Source organism: Gymnodraco acuticeps, unplaced genomic scaffold, assembly GCF_902827175.1.
Source record: "Gymnodraco acuticeps unplaced genomic scaffold, fGymAcu1.1, whole genome shotgun sequence".
Classification (NCBI taxonomy): Eukaryota; Metazoa; Chordata; class Actinopteri; order Perciformes; family Bathydraconidae; genus Gymnodraco; species Gymnodraco acuticeps.
The window spans coordinates 315,181-336,604 of record NW_022990526.1 but is presented as its reverse complement, the minus strand read 5'-3'; the positions used below and the strand labels follow the sequence as shown (position 1 = coordinate 336,604).

Here is a 21,424-nt window from a genome sequence, read left to right as displayed (position 1 = left end):
TCAGAGAATTCTGATAAGAAAACTTGAATCACATCCAGTTTATAAAGAAGGAACATGTATTATTCTTAAGCGTCATTTAAAAATACTTTTTATTAGTCTAACCCGACATTAAGGGTTATAGAATGCAGTTTATATTTCCTTTTGCTTGATGGCTGTTTTATGTATCATAAAGGCCATCACCAAGGACACCTTCTCGATTGATGATACTCCTCTAGCGCCCTCTTGTGCCTTTTCTAATCAAATCAAATCAAGTTTTATTTATATAGCACATTTATAAACGATTTTTGGTCGAGCCAAAGTGCTGTACATATAATAAAAATAGCCTACAGTAGAGACACTTGACAGCAAATACAATAGCACAGATTGTTCAGAATATCAGTATGAGAACAATCTTTTTTTGTATTTTATTGTTATGTCATCTACAATCCATGGGATGTCACTAAAGACTACCCAATCTCAAAACCGCATGGTACTACCTCCCATGTGTCTCCACTCTGTGAGAAAGGACTGCATGTTCATACTCCAAAGAAACTCAATTGGCTGTCACAGTTTCAGTGGTATCCGATGAATAAAGCATATTTGATAAATATTGGTGCAAGATATTCAAAATAGATTGTAAATTACCAGTGCTGAAAAGTTTCAAACTGTAGCCTGTATTCATGTAGCCTACTTTACCTGAGTATTTAAATTGTATTCTACTTTATATTACTACTCTACTACATTTTAAATGCCAGTATTTTAGTTTTCACTCCATTACATTCCTCTAAGAGGTTATACTTTATAGATTCTGATTAGTAGTTAGTACAACATATAAATACATTTTTTGATAATCATTAACATATAATAACACGCTAATGCATCACAATCAAGTAATGTAATATATGATATTCTGAAATTGGATAAAGAGATAAATACGCATACAGAGTTGCCTACTTATGGTAGCCTACTTTAAGCATATTTTAGCGCCAATTCCTTTGCACTTATAGTTAGGTTAGTTTTTACATGTAGGATTTTCACCTGTAACAACTCTTGCCGTGCTATATAATAATGCTGATGTAATGCTGTTCGAATACAACAGGTTTTTACAGGATATGGGATTGTGTTTTGTACAATTCCAGCTCCCAGCTAGGGGCTGGGTATCCACTGGGAGGTCGAGGCTCCTCCCTCCTTTCCCAGCCTGCAGAGTGGTGGGAACCGAGTAGCCTACCGGGCAGCCCAAAATGGTATGCTATTTTTACCAGTCAATCTGAGGGCTGCTCCCTGGAGACCTGTTGCCGGCAGCTCTCCCCAAGCCGCAGAATGTAACCCCAGGACAGTTCTCCGCAGATGTGATGGAAAACATCTGGTCAGCTGCTTGAATACAAGGCCTGGTCGTCCAGCCTCTATGCTATAACCCCCACCCCTTTTTTAGTTGGGGCCAACCCCGTGGCGATACTGCTGATAAAAGGCAACCAAGGCCCTCGAAAGATGGTAAGATTCAGTCATTTTATTTGAAGTGTCTACAACATCATGCATACTGTATTCTGCCTGTTGCCATCACACAGTTTAACTCCTACCTGAGTGTTTATATCATTGTATTATATGATGTGTATGTATTATAAATATTTGTGATTATATATATATCATTTCTTTCTTTTTTTCCCAACATTCTGTATTGCTCATCGCATGCATGGTGTGGATGATGAAAATAAAAAATGTGACAGAACCCCAGAATAACATTTATTACAGATTTTTATTTTTAATTTAAAAAAGAAAAAGATTACTTGTAAATGCAACACTGAGTTCTATTGAAACAGGTCCATGTCGTGTCTCTCAGCACAGGTTTACATTTAGGCACACAAGAATGCAGACATCATTTTGCAGCTAAAGCCATTGTTCAAATACAAAACAGAGAAAAGGGAAAGGGATGGGATGGGGGGTCACCAAAGCAGAACTGCATTCAAACTGTCCATCGTTCCCGCCGCGCGTGGGACATCCACAACGGATTGCTCGAGTCCTTGTGTCGTGTGTGACATTAAAAAATACAAAAACGTACAAACCCAGGTTAACCGGATTACAAAACAAAACCAAGTTTGGCTGCGTTATTCCCTCACAGACACCAGAGTACAAATAAAGATTATATACCTGAAAATATATCACTTATTTGACAAATTTGGCATGCATGTAAATATATACCAAAGTTGTAGCAGAACTGGTCGACTATTTCAGATTGATTATGATCGTGTGCGCCTTAAATTTGGTTTTCTCCCTTGAAAAAAATACACATTTGGTCAGAGTGGGTCAAGCACTACAGCGACTCAAGCGGCAGTGGCAAGAACAGCTATTTTCTTTACAAACACGGCAATTTAAAATGACTAAAGAAACCCCTCGTCCATGCCAGGGCCACAGCACACGGAGCATATGTACAGCTAACGGTACAATGAGCATTTTATTTATTGCACACACAAAAACAGATTGATATTGGGGGTTTGGCTTTGAATCTGGCCTAGATATTACAGAAAGTGTATGTACTTTATTCGGTCTTAAATCGTGTGCCTCATAGCCAGAGGGTCTTCTTAATGACATATGAGTTAAGGATATCAATTCAGTTTAAAATGAGTCTTCACAGCTGAAATAAAGCTGGGTAATCGTCCAAAGATTAGGTAAATGGAAGTTGATCACTTGTAGTGCTGTAAAAATGTTCAAAAACTTACATTAAATTGCCCTCCAGAGGTTTAAAAGATTCCCCATCTCAAAATTTTTTGGCAATGATGTCAAGAACAGTTACGGAAGAGGATTAGGGCCACATGTGATTTCTTTCTTCTTTTTTTTTAGATCTGACCAGAAGTTTAGAGTTCTGAGATAAAGTCAGCATTTCTATAAAGAATTCTATAATCTCAGAACAAACAAAATAAATGACCTACTTCTCTTCCGTAAACAGGAAACAGTTTTATCTAAGTTTTCTATCTGTACACCGACAGGTGACAAGTCATGTGACCTGTTCAATGGCACATAAAGGAGGATACAAAAAGTGGTTCGACAATTACGTAGCAAATTACATTTGACTTATCAACTGCCCACTCTTCTTTGTTTCAGAGAAAATATATAGAAAATAAAACATACAATCAAATATCAGTTTCAGCTCATCCTCTTTTGGTTACACCGAGGTGAAAACAAGTGCAGTATTTAAAGTTCTTCAGGGAGCCCCAAAAGTTCCCAGTTCATCTCAAATTCAAAAAAAAGCTGTCTGCTTAAAGCCAGAAGCTCTTAAAAAAATTGATGAGTCAAGGCCAGTTGAGGCTTGAAAAGTGTCACAAAGTTCTTATAATGACATTTTCTCTGAAGACTAAATCAACATACAGTCAGAACAATCAACATCGCTGCTGGTGGACACATTCCTCTCGTGCTCCACCAAAATGTTTCTCTTTGTTTCATCCATTTTTCAACTCTTTACCCCAGTTTTACAAAACACCAGTGAACATTTCACCAAACTCTTGTGGCATGCAACCCAGATAAGGGATTTCTTTGCCAAAAAAAAGTGGCGGCAGCTATAGTGGTGCCATAGTAAATCTGATAAGAAAGAGATTGAAGGAAAAAAAAACAACAACACAACAAAAGGCGAATAACTGCACTGTCAGTCCTTAGGGTGGGCACTGGGGGTGATGGTTCTTGAGTTCAGGAGTAGGCGGTGGTTTTGAATCGTCCCCCTAAACAAATCTGGCGAAGAGAAGCTGCACTATACCGTTGAAGGCACCGACACCTCCAGCAGGCGGTTGTTCTTGCGCTTGCAGGACACGCTGTTGCCGTTCTTGGGACCTCCCTGGATGAATTTCACGCAGACTTTGTCGTGTTTGAACTGCACCAGAAACCTGCCAAACAGAAACATTTAGCCACGTCGTTAAACATATTCAAACTTGGATCATTTGAGGAGAATTACTGGATTTTGACTTGGCTCTCTTACTCGTCTGAGATGTCGATGTTGAGCTGCTCGCTGTCTGCAGCCGTGGCCCCGGTGCGGTGAAGTTTGGTGATGATTTCGATCAGATGTTCGCTGCTGAGTAGGAAGTCTCCTTTGATGGCTGAGGCAGATCCCTGGAGACAAATAACACAATGGCATTTGAATAAAAAACACTGAAATTCAAGGCCACCGCATACCGTAGCTCAGTTAGTACAGATGCAGGTTTGAATCCAGCCTTAGGTCCCTTTACCCATGTCTTCCTATCCATCTCCCCCTTTCAAATCGATCCCTCTAAAAAACGCTAAACTGGCCGATAAAATATTCTTTAAAACCTCAAGCACAGCCCTCTGTTGTATGATACCATCTCGTTTCCCACCAAAAAATAAGATGTCAATATAACTTTGTATGGATGCACTCTGATTAAGCTACCCATCCAAAACAACATCATGCTGAGACTAGGAAACAAGAAGTCTACTTCCCCAAAGGCAGAAATACATAACCCACAACATGACTTCGTAATGCAATACTGCCAAAACCTCCCCACACACACAACTTAATGCAGCAATTTAGATTTTTTAGCATCAATCAACATTTCAAAACTAAATGTAAAGAACAACTTTGTGCAAAGGTTTTAATCTGAGTGATTATTGTATAATTCCAGTGCAAAATACTGGACATAAATCCACACCCAATGTAGCCTATACCTCAATGTCAGTTGTTCAACTAAACAGCTAAAAGCTAATAGATGGTATCGGATCATACTTTATTTTCCAATGAAGTGATTCTAGCAGGATCAGAATACATAGTATTGGATATTAGACACACTTACACTGTGTGCAGAAAATGCTGTATTGTGCAAACTTGTTTTCAGTGTCGTTCAAGATATTTCGATATACCAGTCAACACAAATGCTGTTTAACACTTCTCTTTAGAGTCACAACAGACAACTTTTTGAGAAAATCCTCACACTTCTTCTCCGGCTGAGTTAGATGATGATCGGTACCGTATCATACCTGCACTAAAATCCCACTTCACATCGTACCTGCCCCTTACCTCTTTGAGTTTGAGAGCGAAGAAGCCGTCGCTCTGCGTGCTGACCGACACGCTGGTGAGGTCCGGCAGAGGGACACTGGCCTTCACCTGACCCGTCTTCTGGTCGGCCAGCACCACGCTGTTCTTAGTCAGCAGGAAGATCCGAGCCGTGCCCTGCAACCGGTGCAAATAAAGTCCGAAATATTAATAACCAATATTCAACGACTAAAGTTTTTTTTTAAGCATGACAAGGCAAGATCATTTAAATAGCAGATGGCAATAACATGGCAATTCAAACCTCTTTACAAAACATAGGATTTATTTTTGACATACTATGTCGTTTTATCAAGTATTTTGGATATACTATAGTATACTGTTGTTTTTAAAATATTTTCCACAGTTTACTTTGTCGTTTTTCAACCCTATACTATGTATTTATTAGTAATATTTATGTCAAACTATACTACTTTATTTTTCCTGATATTTTATACTATAATACAATATACTGTAAAAAAAACAACATTATAAGATTACATTTTTATACATTTAAAAACGGTCATTAAAAAGCCAAGATAATATAAATGAAACAAGTTATACAATTTAAAAAAATCAAATCACTGTGCTGTGTCTCATATATATATTGTTATTTTATTTAATAAAATGCAGTGACAAAAGAAAAATTCTTCAGCTTAGATTTAAAAATAAGAGTTGCAACGGAACTGCAGTTTTCTGGTAGTTTGCTCCAGATAAATGGAGCATAAAAAAACAACAGACTGCTTATTAATGTTTAGCTTTGACTCTGGGGACAAAAGGCCTACATGGATGGTTCATAATGGGCTTTCAAAAAACAAAAAGTAGTATTTTGAATTCAATTCTTTTACAACCTCTTTTAGCAGCATCGTTTTATCTCATCTTGAACCTGGGACAGGATTTTAGAGTGAAACATAAATCCCCACATGTCTCCTATCTGTAGAACAGAAACTAATGCCAGCTGTTAAGGTGTCAGAAAACATCAGAATGCCTCACAGCTGGGGTGAAATACCCATCGAAACAACTTAATAGGGTTGTGCTTTACCAGGCCTGTGGGGAAAGTGGAGCTGAACTCTAAACAACAGGGTGACGACGTACCCACAGCTCAAATGTTGGATCCATTTGGCTTGTGTAGAAGCTAAAGATATTGCAGTGTGAGTGATCTCTGTTACCTTGCCGTTGGCCCTGTTGATCTTGTTGACCACGTCAGCCAGCAGGACCTTCTCGTCCATGGCGCTGTTCAGTTTCTGATATTTGGGGTTCTTGCTGATCTCCAGGTAGTCTCCCATGAAGGGCTGGCTCACACTGAGATAAAATACATTGGAGCAACGTGAGAAGTGTGAAGTTTTTGTGAAATGAAGAGATTTTAAATTGTACCTATGAAATAAAGAGCAGTGTCCTTGTTAGTAAGGTACCTGCTGGCGTAGAGAGCCTTTTTATCTTTGAAGATCTCACTGGCCTCCAGCTTCTCCTCGAACACAGCCTTCTTCTCCTCTGTGAACTCGCTCCTGTATTTCTTGCACTGAATACACACATAACAAAAGCAGTTCAAATAAGAGTTGTTGTATTAAGCATGACATATTTTGTACAGTAGGTGGTGGAAGAAGTATGTTATATTTTCCTTAAGTAAAACAAATATTCATAATAATTAAAGGTATTATATAAACAAAGTTTGGCAAAAAGTAAAATATTAACCTTAAAACATGTAACAGAGGTAAAGTAAGTAAAAAAAGTAGTAACAATTACATAGAACCACTGATTGTGTATCTTCTTTCAAATTAAGTTTTAAAAATCAGGATTTAGTGTGTTCTATGGAACTTGTTGTCTCCTCACTGATTGGATCTTTTGTGATTGGTTACAGTCTGTGGCTTAGATTGGTTGTTGTTATACTGCAAGTGTAATGCTTGACTAAACCATAATGCTCACTTTGTGCCTGCCCTCCAGGAGTGCACACAATATTCACACAATATTCACTCTGACAGTATAAACCACATGCATAAATATGGATGAAGGGCACAGACAGAGGAGAGGGGTTATAGCTGGTTATTTGTGACCGACCCTCCAGAGATGGAAGATTCTCCGCAGGTCTGAGTGAACTCCATCCAGGAAGAGGTAAGGCTTAACAGGCCAGCTCTTGTCTATGGGGGACATGGAGGGCATGGTGCTCTTCAGGCCCAGGAAATATTTCTGCATCTGAATAAATTGACAAAAAAGCAGGTGAATGATGTTCTAGCAAAAATATTTGATGAAAAGCAACACAAAGGACATTTTGATTTTGTTCCACTTACAATCCTCTGGATGGTGAAGTTATAGATCTTCTTGCCTGCGTTTGCCCTGAAGAATTTTCTGTACTCTCTGCGAACCTTTTACAACAGAGAAGGATTACAAAAAGCTGTCAATCCCCTTATGATAGCCATTAGTTGATTTGAAGGAAATAGAGGGAATAGACTGACACTAAACACAGTCAGCACACTAGAACAACAGACGTTTGGTTAGTCACAAACAATGAAGACCAGGCAGGAACAGACAACTCCAAAGCTGGTGGAATTATGTAAAATGACAATTACTAGATTCATTACAGAAAAGTCGATGATGGTTATGACAAACGACCTTCATGCCGACCTTAATCGCACCAATTGAGTTGTGAACAGGTGCATGGTGGGCAATTACCACAATGGAAAGATTAACACTGCAACAGATGATCACTGTTACGACAGTTATTTGGTAAAACATGGGGGAGACTTAACGGATTAGCGCAACAAACTGGGACACACATACATTTAACAAACCTAAAGACAAAGATGTAACAAAGGAAGGTAATACTGATGGGTACACAGAGCGGTGCCGCTTTATTTGAGGTTAGTTGCACAGTTTCAGAAGATAACACAGAGGGAGGGGTTTAGATAAGAACAGATATGAAAAGGGAAACAGAAAGACAGACTGCCATGTGTGCCAAGCTCTGTTGGTTTCAATTTTCAGCATTAAAAATACAGAAATAAAGAAGAAAATAGCAACTTTCCCGTAAAATTATCTTAAATATATCTAAAACCATGTCATTTCCAAAGAAAATTATCCTTAAATGAAATTGTTACATGTTCGTGAACTAATCTCTTCCAAATCAATCGTTGATGTGAGGGCTGTGAATTGTTTGAGCCAGTGTTTTGTTAAATATTTTTGCAATGAGTGCCTGCAAAAGCTGCGCAATTCTTAAACCCTTGCCCTGTCTCAATTTGCTTACTTCTGTAGATAGATGGGCTATTTAGAGTGCATAAGTATGCCCCAATGCAAAGTAGGACAACATGCAGATGAACCCAGATGATGATCTCATTGCGGTCAAACGGATGAGTGATGATCACTGGACACTTCTCACACACAACGGCAGCCATCTTTGCTACCATTGCTGCAGGGAGCACTTATAAAAGTTATACATGTAGGTTTTTCCTGAATTTAATATAAGCGCCACTATATGTGTTTTAAACAAAAGCCAGACATAATTTGATTGGGTTAATTGAGCAGTCTGTAATGATTTGCCATCACAAACGTTAACATTGCAAGCTAGGTAGATAGCTAGCTTACTAGCAAGCTAGCTAGCTAACAGCGGGGATTGTCACTTCTGGTGAAGGCACAGCAGCAGTTAGCCATTTTGGGACAACACTACCCTGTCTAGATTCAGACACTTCATATGTTTTCACAGTGTATGACATGGCGGGGTACTAAAGGAAGTATCCGTACTGAGACACAGCAGTTTCCTTTATTGATAAAGTGTCACCACAGCACCAGGCAGAGACTGGCTTCCTGTAGAAGCATGTATTAAGCAGATTGTTGAGGGGTGATGGGTAGGTGTCAGATATGGGGATGGGCTGCACTGGGGGGCTGGTAGGTACCTTGAGTCCCTTCCAGTAGGCCCAAATGACAGCGACAGCGTGCTTACGCCTGGCCTCCTCCTTCAGTCTTCTCAGCTCCCTGCGAGCCTGTTTGGTAGGGTGGGCGGGAAAAAGAGACGGAGAGTGGGAACAAAATGAAGCAAGAGAAAAGATGAGGAAGAAAAAAGGGACAGTTTGCTTTTGCCTGAGGTGGGCAAACATCAAACAGACACAGTTGCACACCAGCCCTGTGTCACAATAGTACTGCTCCAGTAACAAAATATTGCACACATTTATCAGGGGGGGACTTCTGGAACGGAAACAGACTTTTAGTGGAACTTTGAGAGGTTCAGAAAAAGAGCAAAAGTAACAGGCATCAGTGATTACCTAAAAGGGTCCATCTGAAAAAAGAAAATTGTCAAAAAGTACTGCAATGCAAAGAGAAAACATGCATTAACTACAGGAGAAGGTCATGCAAGAGGCAGGCAGCATGCACTGGTGAGGCGTGGACCTTGGAGGAAGAAGAAGCTGAAAACACTTCAAACTTGACTATCATTCCTTGTGTGTTGTGTGAGTGTTATCTTCCGTGGAATAGGGGTACCTGTAACCTTGGGTCGCTAACTATTACTTACAGAGAATAATTCAAATATCCTGTCATACTGAGCTGTGAAAATTAGCCTCAAGAGGACTAAAAGACTCTTCCTTCCACTTCTGCATCCAAAGTGTGTGTGAGAGGGTGTATGGTATAATTGTTTGTGCAGAATGATGGGTATGTTGGGGTTTGTTTTTGTTGGGGATGGGATGGTACAGTAGGGGTGTTTCGATGAAGGCGGCAAGTCACGGCAAGTCACGGTCGACAGGCTTCCCAAATACCTTGGTGCCTTGCCAGCCGGCCCAAATGACCGACACGGCGTGTTTATTCCTCGCCTCCTCCTTCAGCTGACGCAGCTCTCTCCGGGCCTGATGGGAAGCGGTGGCAGTTGCGGGAGGGGGGATGTTAATTTCAGTGACAATATAAAATATTGATTTGTTGAGTAGGTGTGACAAAGTGTTACGAAGACGAGAGACAACAAAGGATGTCGAGAGACGGGAACACGGGGTGAGTCACATTGACATGAGCAACTTTATGTGGAGCTAACAATTTGTGACTCAGTAAATGTAATGGTTTAGAAGGACACTGCACGTGTCGAAATAGTTTATTTTACTGTGCTTTCTCAAGTATGGCCAATGTTGATCATATTTTCATTTATTGGCTTTATATTGGTTGTATTTTGTTGTTTTTATTTATTTGATCTCTGTTATTCGGCTTATGTTTTACTATGATGCAAGGGTGGGGAATATGAATATATGAGGAAATATTCCAGTCCCATTTATATAATTGTCTTGCGATGAGTTTTCAATATGACTCTAAATCTGTTTTCTATTACTGTGGTATTCATCTTCCCTTAATATGATTATTATTCATATCAAATACAAAATCAATTCAATTAATTAGTTAATAATAATGATAGTAATAATTTGGTTTGTTTTCTTTCCGACTTTCTGAGGCAAAACAAAATGCTAAGGCATGTTTCTTTATTTTGTTTCCTCCACTATATGCAAACTAAATAAATTGTTGAACAAGGTACATGACAAAATGAGTCACGGAATAAAAAGCAAAAGAATATTGCTTCTCGTTTTATATCCTAATAAAGCAAATATATTTGGGTTTTGCTTTGAGGAAATAAGCTATGACATCACCTTAGATTTTAAGATACCGACATATTTTGTACTTTTTTTGGACATTTTATAGACCAAAGATTAATCAAGAAAACAATATCCAGATGAATCAATAATGAAAATAATTGTTGGTTGGCAGTCTGGATTGTGATTTTTCTTGAGCTCCATAAAAAAGTTGCCACTTAGTTATCTTTTTAAATGCTAAGCACAACGTTAAAATTCAACACAGAATAATCTTTAACAGCATCGGTTATGAGTCAGAACTGATAATCATCAGCAGGCGGTGAGACCTTGACATGAAATATTGATTATTTACAACAAAGGATGTGTCAAATGATAAGTGAACGCTGATAAGATGTTAAACATGCCGACTACAAAGTCTGCACAGTGGCTTTGATTATAAGCAGCCACTGGGATTTTATAGCAACGCGTGTGCAATCGTATTGACATATTTCCATCCTCATTTATTTTGCTGTTAGCAGTACATAGAAAGAGGCGCCTCAGCATTGGAAGTCATCTGTGTGGTGGGCACAGTGCGGTTCAACTAATTAGATTAGAGAAGACACATTTAAAACACCACATTGGTTAGGAACCAAATCAAAAAGACACAAATGGAAAACATGTGAGGCGTGTTAACCCTCCGATTGGGTCGTTTACGATCCAAAAAAACAATGTCTTTAAACTGCTATAACTTATGCAATGGTTTGAGCTAGAGATTTGTCTTTTCCTTTTTAAACTAGAGAAACAATGCTAGAAAACAAGCCCCTTTCTTTCCATGTGAGCCAAGATTAAGATTTCTCCCTAAATGATTGCAAAGAAATATATTTAAAACAAATGATAAATCACCCAAGTATTCAAAAACTAAAAGGTCTTAATATTGGTCTCCGAGTGTCAAAAGATCTGTTGGGTTTAATGTTTGTAGAAATAAATGTTTAGCATTATTAGCAACAACGAGAAACATGAAGACAATTATACGTGTTAGACGCTACAAAACAGAAACAAGGATGAACAACGATCCGGCCATTAGCTGACGGAATGGCTGGGATCCATGTTCAAACAGAGGGGCTGATACTCCATAGAGTGGTGCAGAACGAGTCCTAAACACGGAAATTATTTAGCATTTCGGCTAGTTTCTGAGTTTTTGGTTAGCTTCCCAAAATAAGATCTATGGTAAACGAAAGTTTACGAGATATTCACGCTTTGTTCTACTACATCAAAAACATCAGTAATTACCCACTGGTGAATGTCTGATGCATTTACATGTCATAAAAGAGGCGGGTGCTAACAAGTTGCAAAAGGAGAATACTAAACTAAACGTCACATTTAGCTTAGCAGTGTTGATGTGAAGTCTATAGCCTGGTTCGTTTATAGCCTAGCTTTAGCCTTCTGGCGATTTACGATTTTAAATCTTAAAATTAGTGTCAATATGTGGATAATATTCTGCTTATACACATGTCTAGGCATCTTAAATGTGGGTTTGACAGAGGGATTTATTCTATAACCATCCAAAATCCAATGGGAAAATGTCATTGCTTTTTGTTGAGGGAGCCCTTGCGATGCCAACTTCTGAGTTGGGCTACGAATATGTCTTCACTGCACCACTCTATTAGGCTATTTCATAGTGGGGATGGGATGGTAACGCGGACATGGAGAACACGGATGACAGGACATCTGGGACAGAGTGAGACACACTGCGGCTGGGTGGAAATACCTTGGTTCCCTGCCAGTATGCCCATATTACTGTCACAGCGTGTATATTCCGCACTTCTTGTTTTAGACGCCTCAGCTCCATCCGAGCCTGGTGGGAAGTGGTGGGTGTTTGGTAAAAGGAAAAAGGACCAAGAAAAAAAAAAAAAAGTGATAGAGGAGTGGGGGGGGTGAGAAAAAAAGAGAGGTGGCGGTTGTGTGATCAGCAAAAAGAAGCAGAATCAAAAGGAGACAGCAGCATTTACATCAAGGTTGTTAAAGATTGTTTGTAATACTGTCGGGTAATCAGGTGGGAACACTGCATGAGATGAAAAATCAAATGTTTAAGGTAATACTGTAAAGACTACAAGGGCGGATATATTTTTTTGATTGAAACAGGTCAAAACCTTGCTCTGTGATGACTCGCGCTTTTATGAATCAGTACCTGTGTGCCGTGCCAGTAGGCAGAGATGGTGGTCACCGCCTCCTCACATCTCTTCTGATATTTCAGCTCTCTCAGGAGTTTGCGTGCCTGGTGGAAATATGACATGCAAACATTTGAATGTCCTGTAAGGATTTTGGCATGGCGACACGTGTGTCTAAATGTATTATTATTATTATTATTTTGTTCTTATTCACCTTATACTCCACACGGTAAACCTTGCACCACCATTTCTCTAAACAATGCTAATTATTTTAAACTACACAGCTCTTCATTTTTTTTTATTCTGATATACTTCATATCTTCATTTTATTTTTTAAAGAGATATATTTTTTATTGTTTTTTCATTTTAATAATCAGAATGCTTTCTTTTTTTACAGGGGGAATTCAATTGTGACAACAGCTCCAATTTAGGATCAAATCTAAAATAAATGTAATAGAATATATGTATATAAACATAAAAGTGTGAAGTAAACATTAGCTAAAATGTATGAAAACATAATTTAAAGTTAAAATGTGCAAAAACAAATAAATACAATTGAAAAAAATAAAGATATTTAAATAAACATGCCGGTAAATGATAGTAAAAATGTGTGATGAAAAAATAAATAAAATGTATATTTATATAAACACAAGAAGTGAAAGTTAAAATGAGCACATTGTACATTATATAACAATAAAATGGGTATATAACAATTAAAACAGTGGTGTATTAAAAAAGCTACACATGCTGGATTGCAGTGTTTTGCATATTTAGATTTTATTTTATAATTTTGTTTTTAAATAGTTTGATATATGTTAATGTTTTACAACTTAATTCTTCTTACTATGTTCCATATGATCCAACATTATATACCAAAGCAAATTAATGTTACAGTATGTGTAAACCTACATGGCAATAAACCTGACTCTCCTTCTAAATTCAGAGGAAGTTGCTCACCTGCCATCCCCGAGTGTAGGACTGCACCACAGTGGTGGCGCTCTTGATCCGTTTGTATTTATTTTGTTGCTGTGAGAAGAGAAAAGGTAAAACATAGGAATTATGAACACTCCAAGCATCCATCCATTCCATCTGTCAATCTGTTTGTTTAGCTTTGTGCGTGTGTGTGATTCTGAGCCTCACCGCGTATCGGCGATACCATGCTGCCACCACGATCTGACTCTTCTTCAGCAGCAGGAAGTGGCTGCGACACTTCCAGCCGCGGTATATCTTCTGAATGAGCGTGGCCAGGTCCTGTAGGCATTGCCTCCTCCTCTCCTCCAGGAAGAAGAGCTGTGGGGAAACATAGGGGATGTATTAGATGAGAAAACACCTGTGTGATGACTGCTGTTAGAGTTTGGAAGGTATCAAAATAATTTTTTTATCAGAGTATGGTGTCTTTTTAATCCCTGCAACAAAGTTACAGAGAAGTTGTAAAAAGGGAACAAGTTTATAAATGAAATGTCCAACTATGAGATATATTATTTTTTGGATCTGATCATATACTGATTTATCTAATACGAAGTCCAATCTAAAAGTAAACCCTTTCCTGCCTGTCTCACAGCGATGACCCGTGTAAATCAAGTTTTCTACATCATCATTCATGCTGTTATCCAATGTAATTTGTCCTCTTGTTAATATATCTTTGCATACGCATACTATAGAAACAGAATTCCTCAATAACCCCCTGTTGTGGTAATGTAGCTTAGATACGGTCACTTATTTATAGCACATACTGTGTACATATAGAATAAATAATACACCAAGGGCTTCATGATTAGCCCTATAAACCCAAGTATTTTTCAAATTAAGCAGATGCAAAATCGTGTTCCATGTCTAACCTTTATGAGAATTAAAAAGTGGCTATATTAGATAAACAGCCAAAGTAAATATTGTCTGGGAACAAGGATTACAATCCACTAATGTAGACGCTACATTTTGCAGCTGCAGATATATAAGGCAGATCAGATAGAAAAGGCAATTATGGAAGAAAAAATAAAATTCCCCCACAATGAGATCATGTTATTGTAAGCTTTGTTGGTCTTTTCGCAGGGTGGGGAGAACGTCCACTAAGACGCTGCAGGCTCGAGCAGTACCCTACGAGTAAAGACGCTCATTTCCCATGTTTTCGATGGGATGGATAAGTAAAACCATGTGTTTTTTTGTTTCCTGGGGGTTGCATGCTAATTGCTGAGATGAGGGGCTCTGGGTTCAGCCCACCATGCTTTCAAACATCTTACTGTGAGAAAATCAGCGCACACTGGATGCAATTTATTTTAAACACAGTTTGATCGACAGGAATACACATCAGATGTCAAAACTGGCGAGAAAATGATATATTTATTAGTTTTTTTACCGTTCTTGGGTTCCTGATGAAGACCTTGGAGCGACCGTAGGAGAACTCCTCTGCTGGGACCGTGAGGTCAGCCATCAGTACCTCCACTCCTTCCCTGTGGAGAACCATAGGGGTCATACGGGTCATTCAAACTTGACATTTAAAGTGGCCATAAACAACATTTATAGGAGTAGTGAAAAGATTCAGGGTGTGAGGGAGGACAGCTTTGGGGTTGTAGGGGTTTTGAGAAACAAAGAATGATTAAGGGGAGAAGGAAATCCAGAGGAACATGTGTAGGGAGGAAATAAGGAAACCACACAAAGCACAGAGGGATGTCTGAACAACAAGAGGCCGATGTGTGGTGCAGCAGATAGGAATCAGTGCATTTAGCAGCACAGAGGGACGAGACACGCACGTCTGGCTGACATGGAACAGGGGCGACAGATAAGATGAAACGTCTCAACATGTTGTGGCTCAGAGAGGGACTAGGCAAATACCTGAAACTGTCTATGTGTGTACTGAAAGTAATATTAAAGTTAGATAACCATCACAAGAAAGGACAATATTTTATATCATGGAAGATAAGAAAAGAGCATTTCCATAAAAGTACCATGTAAACTACAAGTTTGTAAATCTTTTGATGACTAACGATTCAATTACGATTACCAGGGTTGGGATTTGATCCAAAAATAATATTTAATGCAAAACAATTCCCTATTTAAAATTCATTTTTGATTTAGTGTATGGAAGTGCTGATTTCGGGGTCTTCTCCAGTCTTGTGCGCAAATTATGCCTTAAGAGAAGTGTGTGTAATATTTGGATTTTTTTTACATTTGAAAAGTGATATCAACTGATTGCAATAATATAAAACACCCAAAGGCAGACTGGACACAACGGCAACTTGAAACAAATATTAAACGTTTTACTAAATGGTAGTATGCTTAAATCCTAAGTGACTTCAAGTAACAAGTTCAAGTTAAACAAAAAATCAAAGATGCTGCCCGTTATGGTTATATACATTATTTTCTAAATACATTTATACAAAATAATATTAAATTGGTATTTTTTATTTTTCAGCAAATCAAACAAGCTTTACACTAATATTATTTGTTGTTAAGGATAACTGTCCATCAGCAGCGATCTCTAGCTTATTTTTCAAAAGAATATTGAAAATCAATTTTTAAAAGTTGTGAATTGAACCAGAATCCTAAAAGAAAAAAGGTCAATATGTCAATATGTTGGGTAAACCTTTCTCAAGTTGAGCTAAATATGTCCTATAATTGACCTTTATTAATGCGCGGACAGCTATAGGAGCCCTTCTCCAGAAATAACCTGCTTCACATTCACACAGCCCCCCACAAGCCCACCTGGGAGCTGACCACTGGAAGTGCAGCCTATTAGTGCCGGGCACAGTGCCTCCACTGGGAGTACTCTGAGGTTCAGTCCTTAGTTAAAGATACCCGGAGTATAAGTGTTGTTAGTTTTCGCACTCGCAGTTTCTCACAAAAACCTGGGAGGGATTTGTTTTGGCAACGATCCAGTGACAAGACCCTTTTTTTCTTCTACCGTGCAATTAAGTCGCTGCTTCAGGATAAACAGCAGCATTACCTGGCAGGCCCTCTCCAATGGGGCCAGGTCCGCTTGCAGAGCATTTTGTAGCGCTCCAGGCACGGCTCGTAGGCCTGGCGGAAGGCGTAGCCGGCTCTCCGCACACGCACGTTCTCCATCAGGCCCAGGTAGCGCACCTGGTGGCAGACCAGGGAGTCGGTGAAGATGTGGGAGGCCTTCTTGTCGTTGGGCTTGATGCACCTGGGGAGGCAGAGAGAGATGTTGTACACACTGAGGTCACACTGAATGGATTTTAGAGGGAATCTGTTGAATTTATTGGCAAGTATTCCTGAATTTCTCATTTAAAAAAAAGCTATTTTCTGAACTAGATAATTAAATAAAATGCTAGATTTGGATTAATAACTGATATTTTCCCTAGATGAATAACAGGATTTTACCGGATGTAGTTAGGGTTCTTGGTCTGCAGGTTCCTCATGAGCGTCCCGACTGAATGTCTGAACTGGAATCCAGCAGTGGGTGGTCTCTTCAGGTTGACTTTGGCAGGGTTGCCCTCAGGGAACAGCTGTTTCATGAGGCTGTGATTGGCTTTGTACATGGCCTGCGACAGGTCCCGGTATAACAGGTCGTTGTTCTTGTCTACGAAGCCCTCGGCGCGGTAAAGCACCTTAATACAAATAGGGAACAACATGAGTGAAGGAAGACAACTGAACAAATTGTCTTCTCTTTTTTTATTTATTTCAGTTTTTCATTCCCTACATGCTAACAGAGTAAACTTAACTAACAGCCATGAACATATTTAGATTTTAGGATTAAACATTCCAATAAAATATAAATGTTAAATTAAATGTGAACAAACTGAAAAATAACAAGTAGATGCTAATGAAATTGGACATTTTGTTTTATGTAAAGGACCCAGAACTTTGTTGGCTAACAGTATCAAGGCATTTAAAATAAAAAATGGCCTCCAACAAAAATCATCTTCAATTTCATTATTATCATCAAGTCCACATAATGATGTATGGTACCTTGCCGGCGTAGTGCTGGATGCGGAAGCAGTTGTGAGGCAGGCTGTGGTCAGTGAGGAACTTTGAACTCTTGCTGAGGCGACTCTCAAAGTGCAGGTGTTCAGCGCAGATGGTGTTCAGTTTGTCCAGGAAGGTCTCATCGGTGACCGTCCCCGGCCTCAGGCACTCCTCGTCCAACATGGCCAAGATGCCATTTTGGTGCTGTAGATTGAAAGGTAGGTGGACGTTTAAAGTTGGTATAAATGACCAATAATGAAGTGTTTAATACCCAGAGCTATTGCCTTTTTGCTATAGGCCTTTAGTCAGTGCTTTGATGACTAGTTGAAAAGTGCTACGGGTGCCTGTGGTGAACTTACATTCTCTATCAGGTCGCAAATAATGGCGTTGTTGAAATATTCAATATTGGTCCACTCGATGCCCTGTAACAAAAGAAATTAAGGTCAAAGGAACAATGGCTTTCTTTCGTCTTGCGCAAACAAGATGTCTTTTCTACAGCGGTAAGACACTCAGAATTGAGTGTTTGATGGTTGAGTTTCATCAGACATAACTGACAGTACTCGAAGCAACTCCCTATGGCGTGAACTTGGGATTTTAGCAGAACATTTACATGCACAAAAAAACAATATAAACACACTACTGGAAAGGAAAAACTCAAAAAGGGCCTCTTTAAAACTCAACCTTTTGCAAAAGCAGATGCTAAAAATGAGTACCCACAAATAATTGCATTACATTTAATGTGTCTTTAACTATAACCTTAAACCCCCTACGTTTTACATTGTTATAGACTCTACAATATAGACTGAGGTTGTTCTCAGTCTATACCACCGGCACTTACCATTAACATGGGGAATTTGAGCCTAATGGGAACATATGTCTCGGAAACACTAAATTGACGAGGCCTCCTTGAAGTTAGTTATTTCTTATTTAAACATCCCTGTGATCATAAACTTTAGTGCAGTTTTTAAGGAATGATTAAATCAGTCTTAATATTGGTACATTGATCTTAATAGCCACATTTGTCCTTGTTGCTTGATGCTATATTCAAAGGGCTTTCTCTACTACTCTGTCTTTTCCCCATCATCTGAGTAAGGACAGAGCCTTTTTAGAAAGGAAAGGGGAAACATTATCCATCTTACCCTCTTAAAAAAAAGGACCCTGAAAGCCCAACTTTGCCGACATCTCATTCACAGCTGCTAATGGGTTGGGAACAGTTCATGTAAGCAACGTGACAGTTATTTCGAGGGAGAGGGCGCAAAGAAGGCGTGGCTTAAACTGACTGGCAAATTCCTCATTGGCGGTGCTCCCTCCTTTCTCGAGCGCTGTGGTATTTTCCCATGCAGTGTACTGGATAATGGCCAGCAGTGGAATATCGTTGGTGGTGGTGTTAGTGGGGATGGGGGTGTGGGGGTCACCACTGCAGCACTCACATACACAGAGCACTGAAAACAAACAGAGCTTAAAGGCCCACAACGGGGTAGTGTTTACTCTCGCCGGAGTGAGGGATCACTTCCGTCCTCGGGACTGCACAGAGGGGGAGAATAAACTCGGACTGTGATGGACGACGGGGACGGGATGGAAGACGTAAATGGAGTAGAAAATGTGTTAGGGTTCGAGGCTAAGCATGCAGGTTATGGCAAAGAAGGCGCAAGAGGTTTAAAAGATGAGTGACATGACCATGTTGCGATTACGCTTCAGGGGTATGCAATGATGAACGGCCAACCTGACAAATGGAGTGCTGACATGTTGAGGGATGTAAATGTACAGTTGCAGGTGAAAGAGGGATCCCAGGGCTGAAAGCTGGGGTTGATGGGTAATTTATCCAAGTGCCCACCACCAGACTAGACAGGAGTAAGCGTCAACCTCTGTGTCTGAAAAGTGAGGTCAATGCAGAAGTCCCCTTAACCTGCATTCTCTTTATTATACAGCCAGGGGCGAATCTAGAAATAAGTCAATAAGATTGTATAAAAGTCTATGAGAAAATTACCCTATTTCTCACTTGATTCAGTAAACATTGTCCTGATTAATCCAAAAAGGCAATGGCTAGTTTCAAGTGATCTTCAATATAGGATGATGTTCCTTTCTTATATTATGACAACAATAAAGACGGGTATGCTTTAAGGATAGGCTACCTTGTGTTTTACTGGTTGCTACCATTTTGTTTCCAATTTTGGTCTTGCCGTTCTTTGCACCTTGAAACTTTAACCCTCTCTGTGTGTTTTCAGTTCAAGAAAGTACATTTTAACAATATGCTTGACCCAGAAAATGTCTTGTTCAGCATTCATTCATACTTAGCTTAAATTCATTTCCGAAAAAACCAAGATGGCATCCTTCCAAAATGTAGTCCTCAAACCAATTGGTGATTGAATTGCACCCTTCTATGGTGAATTAATTATGTGGGTGTTGTATATTTGTGAATGTGAGTATAGTAACTTACCTCTCTGACGTACTCCTCCTGCTCCTCGCGGAGGGTCAACTCGATGAAGATCTGCTGCAGCTTTTCGTTACAGTAGTTGATGATGAACTGTTCGAAGCTGTTTTCCTGTTGGAGTAGCAACCGGAGAAAAACACCATTAGTTCCAGACATTGGTAACATGTGAAATTAAGAAGGTGCCTGTTAACTCAATCTCATTCTATATTGTGATATGGCCTTTTTTTCTTAAACTGCATTGGGGAAAGCAGACATGTTCCAGTTCTGTTCAATTTAAGAACTCATTTCTAAACATTGTTCTTGGGAGTTTCTGATAAGAAAAAAACACTATGGTAAAACACTATGGTAAAACACTATGGTAAGAAAATGCTTCATCAACCATAATCAGCTTATTTTTCTATTCATTTTGCTGCAGATACTGTAGTATAAGTCTGCAACAGGAATATAATTATATCTACATCCACCATGATGGTACCAGTCAATTAAACTTTTTCAAAAACCTGTTAACTCAATTCTGAAGTGTTCTCACAAAAGTGTCTGAAGATAAATCAAGCTAAGAAATACATTTTGAAATAAATTAAATCCCTGACCTTCAATCCCAACAACATATTTTCTGAGATGTGAAATCAGGAAGTATTGAACAGACTATAACCTTTAGCAGACGCATTCTACCTTCTAACTGTGATAACCATCACTGAACAAACAAGTATTCAATCTAGACAATGAACAACTTATGCCAGTAACATTTTGCGAGAACACTTCCTTAAAATTGTCACTGACTTTATTAAACATTGACAGAGTTTAAAAGGCTCGGGCCGTTTTAACTCCCGGCGTTACAGAATTATCATCGTTGTCAATTATGAGCATTTGGAGGTGAGTCATGCTTAGTGGCGGTCGGCCCTATTGTAGGCCAGGTTAGGTCAACATTCATTTTCTAAGGACACAACAGTGGTTAAAGCGGCATGTTTAGTCTAAGAGCTCAGAGTGAAAGACACGGCAAGGTTTCTCAGTGGCCAGGAAACAGAACACATAGCCTCCAGGACTTTGGTTATTAATGTTAAAACTTAATTTCCTTTTACTGAGAAACCTAAAGGTCTTCACCCCTACGACACACACACACACACACACACGCACACACACACACATGCACACTCAATAGCATGTCTGTACCCAAGTGGAAGCAGCAGACACTGGACTGAAATATGACAAACTTTAACCCTACAATATTTCAGCTGCTATTCTATTACAAGCACTTCATGGCAGTTTGAGCAAACCACCGTCGTAAAACTTTGTTTGAAGTTAATGGGCTATGAGTGTTGATTCACTTGCACAAAGGTAAGGGAAAGTCCTTGCGTCAAAAGTTTTAAATCAACACCAT

At 39.2% G+C, this 21,424-nt stretch overlaps 1 protein-coding gene across 7 annotated transcripts in view; it reads right to left on the bottom strand.

The window, feature by feature from the left end:
- Positions 1-1,706: 1,706 nt before the first annotated feature.
- Positions 1,707-21,424, bottom strand: part of myo1b (myosin IB) — a 77,592-nt gene continuing 57,874 nt past the window's right edge. For 2 of the 7 annotated variants that reach the window (XM_034227237.1, XM_034227239.1), the window contains 19 exons: positions 20,053-20,157; positions 17,975-18,037; positions 17,619-17,819; positions 17,031-17,257; positions 16,633-16,833; positions 15,046-15,139; positions 13,833-13,982; positions 13,650-13,718; positions 12,713-12,799; positions 12,293-12,379; positions 9,736-9,822; positions 8,884-8,970; positions 7,288-7,362; positions 7,058-7,192; positions 6,415-6,521; positions 6,172-6,304; positions 4,991-5,143; positions 3,941-4,071; positions 1,707-3,848 (listed from right to left, as the gene is read on the bottom strand). In XM_034227237.1, coding sequence (XP_034083128.1) covers positions 3,716-3,848; positions 3,941-4,071; positions 4,991-5,143; positions 6,172-6,304; positions 6,415-6,521; positions 7,058-7,192; positions 7,288-7,362; positions 8,884-8,970; positions 9,736-9,822; positions 12,293-12,379; positions 12,713-12,799; positions 13,650-13,718; positions 13,833-13,982; positions 15,046-15,139; positions 16,633-16,833; positions 17,031-17,257; positions 17,619-17,819; positions 17,975-18,037; positions 20,053-20,157 — 2,325 coding nt within the window. In that variant the 3' untranslated portion in view covers positions 1,707-3,715. The remainder of the gene's footprint in view (positions 3,849-3,940; positions 4,072-4,990; positions 5,144-6,171; positions 6,305-6,414; positions 6,522-7,057; positions 7,193-7,287; positions 7,363-8,883; positions 8,971-9,735; positions 9,823-12,292; positions 12,380-12,712; positions 12,800-13,649; positions 13,719-13,832; positions 13,983-15,045; positions 15,140-16,632; positions 16,834-17,030; positions 17,258-17,618; positions 17,820-17,974; positions 18,038-20,052; positions 20,158-21,424) is intronic. The other 5 variants (XM_034227241.1, XM_034227242.1, XM_034227243.1 and 2 more) reach the window with 3 other exon arrangements.